This window comes from Lates calcarifer, linkage group LG8 (genome assembly GCF_001640805.2).
Source record: "Lates calcarifer isolate ASB-BC8 linkage group LG8, TLL_Latcal_v3, whole genome shotgun sequence".
NCBI lineage: Eukaryota > Metazoa > Chordata > Actinopteri > Centropomidae > Lates > Lates calcarifer.
Genome location: NC_066840.1, coordinates 18,830,631 through 18,840,997, shown reverse-complemented (window position 1 = coordinate 18,840,997; position 10,367 = coordinate 18,830,631). Strand labels below are relative to the sequence as shown.

Sequence of the window (10,367 nt, the reverse complement as noted above, 5' to 3'; positions counted from 1 at the left end):
TCTTCCTACCCAAATGGAAGGTTTAGTCACACGATCATCAAGGTTTACAAAGAGGTAATCAGTGATTGGCTGAAATGAAGAAAGTGAAACATCCCCCTACATTTAGCAACCCTGTGATCCATTTTCATTTGATAAGAGATCTGCGTGTACTTATAGTTTATATAGTTGTTTTTTTTTTTTTTTTTTTTGTATTATTGTCAGAGGTGTCTTAATTCTGACCACTGATCATGACTGAGTTTCCTGTTTACTTCTTGCTAACATGCATGTGTATCTTTAGTTGAACAAATTAAAGTTGTTTTAGTTTTGCTCACTTGCTAATGTGCTTATTTCATGTTTTCATTTTATAAATCCACACAGCATTAATTTGGACAGGCTGCCAGTTCACCAGTAACTGGCAAACTCATCTTAAGATCACAGTGTAAAGTCCTGTTCCTGCCACAGGAGCCACAGTGGGACACCTGAATGATTGGCACCTCCCCCCTTTTACAACAACTACCAATGAAAAGCATCAAACTGTAGAGAAGTTGCTATGAAAAAAGTCATGAAGTAGCTTGACTGAGTAGGTGTCCATCTCTCCTCCTTTAACTACTCCTGTAAGTTGATGTGATATTAATATAATCATAAACTGTAGTGGTATTTCACTTAACAAGATAAAACAGCAGTAGAGGCTCAGCTTCCTGCTAAAACAGAGAGTTTGAAAGAAGAAAAGTCCATTTGTATTCACACCTTTGTTTGAAACCTCAGCCACAACGGTGCTTAAGTTTCCATGCAACATTTGTTTGTCAGTAGTGACTATGAATGCGTGTTTATTTGTCTGTTCATGTGCTAGCAACAGTGTGGACACAAACACAAAGTAGAAAATACAAAGCAGAACTCAAAGTGCATGAAAGTATCTGATGCAGGGCTGTTGATTTAAATTACGTTTTACAGTAGTTAGTTGTGTCTACAGTTTTATATATTTATCTGTGTGTGTTTATTATGTGACCAGTGACTGGACACAACATTATCTCAGGGAATCAGTGATTTAACTGTATGATGATATTTCTTTCATGTGTCAAAACTCCAGCAATACTTATAGTATCATTATTGTCAAACCAATGTGTTTTATCTTGTGGTCAGCAACACCTTGATGAAGGCCGGAAACCAGAATGTGTTCGATCAAAAAAATATTGTCACAGTTTTAACCCAGTATTTTCTGTTTTTCTATTTTCAGTCTCCATACACTTTACTAGTAGCTGAAGTTGTACCAGACACCTCCACTCTACTTTGGTCATTTTTGAAATACCAGAGTTTGTGGTGTTGTATTGGACTGTGTGGCTGCAACTTCACCACTATAAATGGCTTCAGCCAGGATGTTGATCACTTTGCTGTTTCTATTATGTCACTGCAAATGAAAAACATCCTTATTAGAAAAAAAAGAAACTCCCACCTCCATATGAATGTGTTTCTGTGATACTGTGGTGCTCTGCTACTGCCTTTCAGTAGTGAACTGAAAAGGATGGTGAACCACAACCACCTCCCCAGCTCTTTATGCTTTGCTCCTCCTGCTGAAATGACTCACATGAAGAGTAGGAGGGTCATCACTGATGATGTGGAGCTACTGAATTGGCTGGCTTTCACAATACTTAAGATGGCTCCTCTGTCTTTGTGTTTCATTGTGTCAAATGGCCACTCAAACGTAATAGTAACAACAGTGTTGTAGGACACAGGCCCTTATACTGTATTTAACATTATATTACACAGGAATGAAGTCTAGTCTCTCTAAGAATGATGTAGACTTGTCTGCAGTTTGTCATTTACATCCAGTGATAATGTTTAGTGGCAGTGTAGGAAAGACTGCACTGTGTCATTCATGTAACATCGATGAAAGGCTTGACCTTGACTTTAAAAGCCCTGCACACTTAAACTCAAGCAGCAAACTCAAAACACTGATAAGAATGAAAAGGATGGTTGGTTTTGTTGCCTCTGTTAATGCGGGACAACAAAACCAGCAGTAGGATTAGGGACATGTCAGTCAAGTGAAGTTCGTACACACCACCAGTTCTGACAAGAGGTCAACAACAGAAAAAAAAGAAGAAAAACATCTACAAGGGTAGATTAAGGTTTGGATGCACAGGGGCTGTAATCACAGTTAATTTGCCACCACAATACTTTTCTCATTTTAACCGATCCTGTAAAAAATGGCTTTGACCATCTCCACTGATCATAACGTCAGCTTTTGCAACAGTGCTTCTTTTGATTTGATCAAACTATGTGGCAACAATGAGATAAGTAAATCACGTTGGACAGGGAAAATACCCATGAATCACTAGGTAACATGCACCTGTTCTCTACTACCACGTTTTTGGAAAACAGGCTACAACCCCAACAAATATGATAGTGTACAACAGTGGATTAAACCGACAAACTAAAGATGTACAAAACATAAATGTGGAGTATTGTGTAATATTGTATGCCCTTTGCTCCCTTGTGTTACAAGAAATTCTCTACATGACATGTAGGAGGTGATATTTGTGTATGTCCAAAGCAGCTTGACCTTATTAGTGATTATCAACAGTTCACATTAAATCAAATCATCTGTCATGTTTACTCTCAGTGTCAGTTACAGAAACCCACCCTGAGACATGAAACAAAAGTGAGTGTAGTACAGTGAGATGCCAAGATAATGAGAGGCCAATCAGATCGCTCTCACATTGTTCCCTCCCACTTGATATGATTATATTAAGGCAAATCATCTTATAATATGGTCTGATTTATTTGCTGTCTCAAGTGGATTAACAGGAAAATGTTGATCATACTCCATCTACTGCTGTTGTTCAGAGCGGGACGTAAGTGTATAAAATCACATTTTTCCTATTCATATTGTGGACAATGTAGTATTCTGTCATCTTCTTGCATCAGTTTATCAAAGTTAACATATGAATCTATCAGTGTTATTAATCGCTGCTCTTTTTAATTTAATTTACAGAATGCAACAATGATCTGATCTTTGAGACGAAGATTGTTGATGTTGGAGACGATGTGAAGTTGACATGTCCCCGACAGACATCTGATCACAGTATCAACTTATTTTGGATCAGACTTGTTTCTGGAGACTTGCCTGAGTTCTTGGGAGGAACATTTTCCTTTGATTATGATGGTGTTAATAAGACTCCTCGCATCACAGCCAAACAAGAGCCGGGAACTTTTATTCTGCTTATCAGTAAAACAGAGCTAAGTGATACTGGAGTTTACTATTGTATAAAAGCAAAGCAACTTGGCGTGACATTTTTGAAAGGAGCATTTCTGAGGATTAAAGGTAAATGAAATACAGCAAGCAGACTCACACTCCTTAAAAAATTGAATTACAATGCTTTTATCAAACACCATTTATAATAGCAGTTTCATTTTTCTACAGCTCTATAAAGAGAGAAGTATGTATTTCCATCCTTGATAGGAAAGTATTAATTTTCTATAAATAGAATAAGTAAAATATGTTTAATTCTGTGTTTGTATTTGCCAGGACCTGAACCTGATATCACTGCCATTGTTCAAGTCCCTCCATCTGATCCAGTTCATCCAGGAGACTCAGTAACTCTGCAGTGTTCAGTCCTCTCTGACACTGAGAAGAAAACGTGTCCAGGAGATCACAGTGTGTACTGGTTCAGAGCCGGATCAGATGAATCTCATCCCAGCTTAATTTATGCTCATAGAAATAGTAGTGATTATTGTGAAAACAGCCATGAAGCTCACTCTCTACAAAAATGTGTCTACAACTTCCCCAAGACCGTCAGCTCCTCTGATTCTGGGACTTATTACTGTGCTGTGGCCACATGTGGAGAGATCATTTTTGGAAATGGAACAAAACTGGACATTGAAGGTAAGTGTGGAACATTTCTATATAATGGCACAATTAGTATTTTGTGTGTTTGTTTTAGAGTATGGTAGAGTCCATTAAAACCATGTGTCTGAGAACACTTGTTCTTAATCCATTTTGACATCCTCTCAAATCATAATTAACTTTTATTATGTGGTCCTCATATTGTTTCAGCACTCAACATGTGGGATTTACAGAAGGCCAATACAGTTCTGTTTCTGATATTTGCTATTTTGGCTGTAAGTCTGTTTGTTATAGCCTTCCTCATTTACACCATCAAGAAAAACAAGTGTGATTGTTGCAGCGGTAAGTTATTCATCCTTCTCTATCCAACAGTATAACTATACTGCATCCTTATCGATTGTTAAATATTTTCTATTTCATTATCCAGCTGTTGACCTGCAAAAAAACATTGTTGGTCAGAGGAATCCACAGGTGAGGAATTTAAAGGTTTAAAGGTTAAAAGGTTTAAAGAATTAATATAATATCAAAAAAAGTGTTGAAGCTTTTTTAACTTTGTCATCTTCTATATTTTCTCAGAGGCATGGAGACATGTCGGTTTATTCTGCTGTCGTATTCACCATGATAAAAGCTGGTGGTGGTGCAATAAAGGATGGAAAAGCAGCAGAGCGAGAGAGGATCTATGCTGCTGTGAAGGCTTTTGGGTTGAATCAGTGAGTTAACAGGTCTGTTTGGTTTTGGTTGGTTCACATCATTCTGTTTGGAGCTAAAGGGCTGGTTATATGTGACTGTTCAGAAATACTGTATATAATGTTTTGTTTTTTGTTTTTTAAAGTTTTTTTGAGTTCTGTTCATACATTAAAACGGAAGTTCATTATCCTCATCTCCAAAGTAAATGACAGAATGTTGGTATTTGAATGTCTTCACTGAGAGTTCAAGTTAAAGAAAACTTTATAGATTTTACATTTGAAGAAGAGCACTGAATCAGTACCACTGTAGACATGTTGTTTGGAGACAGAAACCATATGAAATGTAAACATTTTCTAGGGAGGTTCAAACTGTTTTTTCTGAGAATGATGTGGAACTCTCACCATGTAAATAAATAAAATCTGATGGTTCTTGAAAAAACAAGTGTGGATTATTATTCATCAACTTTATAGACATATGACAGAATTACAGAAATTGATCAAGGTGAGGCCAACTTAAACATTACCAGCTCTGTTTGCTTTGCAGGCTTTTAACAGGCCTACTGGGTGTGTGTGGTTTTCTTATACCATGTTGAGTTAATGAAGATGCAGTTATTCCACGAGAAGACAATTTAAAAAGTCATTTTAATGTCAACAAAACACCAGAAGCAAATTAAGGTCTACAGACATGTCAACAATGTGTCACCTTACAGAAATACTGGCACATACACTTTATAACAAATTAACAAAACTGAAAAGCTGGTGCTCTCCCAAAGCCTTTTTAGAGAATATACATACTCTGATTAGGAAAAGCTCCTTCTTTTTGCAATTGCTGTCAGCTGAGAATAAAATGTTAGCTGCGCACACACCCAAACTGAGAACTTCTGTAGAGACTTGGTGCACAGGCCCTGCTCCGCCTACAGACAGGGGTGTTGCTGGTTGTAATAATCTGTTTTAACAACGGTGTACACACACTCTTGGATGTATTCTCTCCTCTTCTTCCCTCTTCTCATTGTGCTTGTGGAGGAATCCAGTGCTGCATAGCTGACTGCCTTTATTTCACCATCCTGCAACAAATATACAAATATTTGTTTGTTTCAGAGATTAGGGCTATAACACAGAGACCAGTCAGTTCAAGACCCAGTCTAAATTATAGACCTGGAACATGTAGGATATAGGATTATAAGTTCTAAAAATGTAGCATTTTAAGATTATTTATAGATTAATTAATCATAATAGATATTGTGTTGTAGCTATTCAAAGGTTTGTTTATAGGTCCTATTGCAAACATGACAGCATATCACTGTTCATTTACCAAATCATTTGACTGATCCGCAGGTGACTTGTCTTGTCCAATGTGATGAAACATGCCTCCTGGTTAAAAGAAAGTGTAAACATGGGTAATATGAATGGTCATTTCTCCCTACCCTCTGATGCGATCATTAGGACAGGAGATATTCAACAGATACACTAGAAATCACAGCTGAAAATGGTCCTATTTCGTGACAGGTTTAGTTAGGTGTACGATGAAACCACCAGTCATCAAATCAAAAACTTGTGTGCTGTGTTTTAACAGGAAAGTCATTTAGGGCATTCAGACCTTTAAAGTGGGGTCTCAAAATGTTTAACTGAAATGAAAGTAAAATATGACGAACCAACCTTTGCAATGTTCACAGTGTTTGCTTTCACTCAAAATAAGTACAGCAATCACAGTCACACAGCAGACCAACAGTACTCCAAGAACAAGGAAGCTTGGATCCAGTTCTGATCCACAATCTGAAAAATGTAACATTCAAAGAGACATTCAGCGTTATTTTATTATAGACCCTGGTTATTAATTATTTGTTATTGGAAACACTGTGGCATTAGGAAGACCACTGATGTTTTGTCACCAGGCACAGTTAATAAGTCAATATATCAAAACGATGTTTAGTCATAAAAAAATCTTCCTGTGTTATTTGAGTTCAGCACTTAAGACTTGAATGATAATAATGAACACTCTGATTTGAAGATGCAACTTGATGTGGAACAAGGCACATACAGTAGGATTCTGGGCAGGAAAAAAACAACATAACATGCCATTATCATTAATGAACGAGTTAATTTTCAATGGTTTCAAATGTCTCAGTGGACTAATGTTGTTAAGTTACCGTCCTGAAACCAACAGACTAATTAACTTGATACTTATTAACATTTATGTATTTAAATCAGGCAAAATGACTCATTTATGATTCAACTGTAAATACGTACTTGTCTCCACTTTAGTTCCTTCACCAAACAGGATCTCTCCACATGTGACCAACAGCACAGTAGTAAGTCCCAGAATCAGAGGAGTCCTGTATAGTTTTAGACAAATTGTAGACACAGCTCCTTTCTTCTTCTTCATCACTCCTGTTCCTCTGAGTGTAAATGATTCCTGGATGAGATCCTCCTGATCCAGCTCTGAACCAGTGCACACTGTGTTCACCTGGACACTGGACTCTGGTTTCTTTGTTCTTGGAGAGAAGTGAACACTGGAGAGTCATTGGGTCTCCCAGCTGGACTGATGCTGTCTCCGGACTTTGTTTCACGTGGACAGATTTCTGCTGTTTCCAATCTGTGTGATTCAGACAAAAAACTGTTTGACTTAAAAATGTACTGATCATTAACAAGGGCAAAGATATTGAAAATATGGAAAGATATTTTACCGTTCACAGCCAAGAATGTGCCACTGCCAGAGGTCAGTGAAAACGTTGTTCCAGTTTGACAGAAATATGTTGCTTCATCCTCTTTGCTGACATTTCTGATGGTAAGAAGAGACTGAGCCTCCTTTTTTGTTACTGTGAAACGCGGATCTTTAAATTGTTCAGTGATTGTAATTTTTTCAAAGATTACAGCAGCTACTGTTTGGGCCATGTGTCCGAGAGACAGCTTATACCAGTAGGATCTGTCGTCCTTCTCAGCAACTGGACAGTGAAGAGTTACATTCTCACCAAGTTCAACCACAGTCAAAGAGATCTGCTGAGAAACCTTTGTAGTTTGAATCAGACCTGATGAAAAAAGAAAAAAGACTAAGTTACAACGCGAAAAGACAAAATCATGAAAAATGTCCAGTATTTGCCATAAAAGAAATCACAGGGCCTTCCCTAGTATATAACAATGGAGAAATAATAGTCTGCCGTAGCATTTTTTCTCACACTGGGTAAGAATTGCACTCACATGCTGTACAAAGAAGGATAAAAGCAGCCAGTCTTCCGATCATTGTGGTACAGCACCCTTCTCTTGCACTACTGAAGTCTTCCTACCCAAATGGAAGGTTTAGTCACACAATCATCAAGGTTTACAAAGAGGTAATCAGTGATTGGCTGAAATGAAGAAAGTGAACATCCCCCTACATTTAGCAAACCTGTGATCCATTTTCATTTGATAAGAGATGTACGTGTACTTAGTTTTTTGTATTATTGTCAGAGGTGTCTTAATTCTGGCCACTGATCATGACTGAATTACCTGTTTACGTGACAATCAGTTTTTATGTTTTGTGCTTATTTTACCACAAGCACTGGAAGTCTTTAAACAATACCTAAAGCCGTCTTATTAACTCATACGTGTGTCTTTAATGGTCACACTATGGAGCAGTATTTAATTTTTTTATGCAGCCCAGATGGTCCAACACACTTTTACTGGACAAAAGCTGTTATCAGTTTTGGATGTAGTGGTGGGCAGTTTGCTAGCCAACAAGGATGCTCCACTTTTAGAGTTGCTGAAAGCTGTATTTTCCACTTTCAGTGTAGACTAGCTGTTTTTCTTTGAGTTTTTGTGCTAAGCTAGGCTAAACCCATCCTAAGCCCGGGATGGGTTTAGCCCGGGTTCTCCTCACGATAAATATCATTTGTTTAAATTGTTGATATTTGAACATCTAAATAGACCGTATGAGAAGGAAAAAAAGGGGATTTTATATCATGTTAGCTACAGTGTAGGTGCTGGCCTGTGGGTTTGAGGGACAGTTGCACAGCAAAGGCATGAGGAAATGTGACCAAAACCACACAGAAAATCAAAAGATGTGGAGGATTCAAAGGCAAATGTATGTTTGAGAGAGTTCAGTTAGAGGGAGATCTCATGAAATCTCATGAACGTGCAATTTCTTATTTGATCAAATATTGTGATTTTATCGACCCATAACAATACTTGTTATTACAATTTAAGTGAAGTAACACAGAAATTGAACTGCACATTTTTTTTGCTAGTAGTTTCTGCTGTGCAAATGAAAAACAATGACTTTTTCCACATAAAAGACACATATCTACCCTGGTATATTGGTAGATGAGATATGTGTCTTGTGATGTGTCAGCAGCAGGAGTGATGACTTGAGAGCTGTACTAAAGTCTGTCCAACTTGCAATTTTAGCAGTTATTGCAAAGCAATGTATAAAGATCTTTTTAGCTTTGGTTTCACTCCACATTATTGACATATGCACATGCATGGCAGAGAGAGACAAGCAGACAGTGAACTGCCGTGTATATGTCTTCCACAATTTTCCATAACTGTAGACAGAAGCATGGCCCAAAAAAAAGCATTTCATTTATTAGATACAGTTAATCTTTCTTTGCTCAAAGACACATATCAAAAATATATGTAATAAAGAAATTTTAGATATCAGTGACTCAAATGAATACACTGTCTCTTTGGTCTCACAGCACTTTGTAAATCTGCATGTTGCCCTGAAAACAAGTAAAAACCACATGCAGCAGCTACACTGAGAGACACAGGTTGTGGTGGGCCATTTCTCTGCCCTTTGACCAACCACTGAAGCTGTTTACTCAGAAAAGACCTGACAATGGGTTTGATAGATATGTATACAAGGTATGTAGTGAGAGTAGGGCTACATGCAGCTGCAGCAGGCTAATTTTAGTTGAACAAAGTGAAGTGGTTGTATTAGTTTCACTTCCTTGTTGATGTGCTGATTTAATCAACTTAAAATATGCAATTTACAGATTAGTTCAAGTGTTATTTTAATTCTGATGTGAATCCATTCAGCATTAATTTGGACAGGCTGCTGGTTGTCAATGCGTCAGCTGATACACGTTGAAAAGAGTATTTAAAACACTGATAGCATCTCCCCCCTCTCACAGCAACTAAGGCATCAAATAATTGAGAAGTGCTATGAAAAATAGTCATGAAGTAACTTGACTGAGCAGGTGTGTGTGTATTATTTATATTCCTTTAACTACACCTGTAAGTTGATGTGATATTGATAATAATTATAACCAGATAAACCAGAATGTGTCGATCAAAAAAATATTGTCACAGTTTTAACCCAGTATTTTCTCTGTTTTTCTATTTCAGTCTCTATACACTTTACCAGTAGCTGAAGTTGTACCAGACACCTCCACTCTACTTTGGTCATTTCTGTGATGATGAGTTTGTGGTGTTGTACTGGGCTGTGTGTCTGTAACTTCACCACTAAAAATAGCATCACCCAGGATATTGATCACTTTGTTGTTTTTATTACATCACTGCAAAGGAAAAACTTCCTTATTAGAAAAAAAGAAAAACAGTACATGTGTGCTACTTGAATCAGAAACTCCCACCTCCATATGAATGTGTTTCTGTGATACTGTGAGAGTTGTGCTCTGCTACTGCCTTTCAGTAGTGAACTGAAAAGGATGGTGAACCACAACCACCTCTCCAGCTCTTTATGCTTTGCTCCTCCTGCTGAAATGACTCACATGAAGAGTAGGAGGGTCATCACTGATGATGTGGAGCTACTGAATTGGTTGGCTCTCACAATACTTAAGATGGCTCCTCTGTGTTTCACTGTGTCAAATGGCTGCTCAACATAGTGGTAAGAACAGTGCTGTAGGACAGAGGCCCTAATACTGTATTTC

General features: G+C 37.6%; 2 protein-coding genes across 2 annotated transcripts in view; one reads left to right on the top strand and one right to left on the bottom strand.

Annotated features, from left to right (window-relative positions):
- The first annotated feature begins 2,761 nt into the window (after positions 1-2,761).
- LOC108895063 (uncharacterized) lies at positions 2,762-4,912 on the top strand. The gene is made up of 6 exons (XM_018693728.2): positions 2,762-2,828; positions 2,969-3,298; positions 3,503-3,859; positions 4,031-4,162; positions 4,248-4,291; positions 4,397-4,912. The coding sequence occupies exons 1-6, from the start codon at positions 2,786-2,788 to the stop codon at positions 4,532-4,534; spliced, it is 1,044 nt and encodes a 347-aa protein (XP_018549244.2). The 5' UTR covers positions 2,762-2,785; the 3' UTR covers positions 4,535-4,912.
- Positions 4,913-5,159: 247 nt separating this feature from the next.
- The window catches only part of LOC108895087 (uncharacterized), a 36,733-nt gene continuing 31,525 nt past the window's right edge, over positions 5,160-10,367 (bottom strand). The window contains exons 11-13 of the mRNA XM_018693752.2: positions 6,163-6,279; positions 5,819-5,877; positions 5,160-5,570 (exon numbers count right to left, since the gene is read on the bottom strand). Coding sequence (XP_018549268.2) covers positions 5,421-5,570; positions 5,819-5,877; positions 6,163-6,279 — 326 coding nt within the window. The 3' untranslated portion in view covers positions 5,160-5,420. The remainder of the gene's footprint in view (positions 5,571-5,818; positions 5,878-6,162; positions 6,280-10,367) is intronic.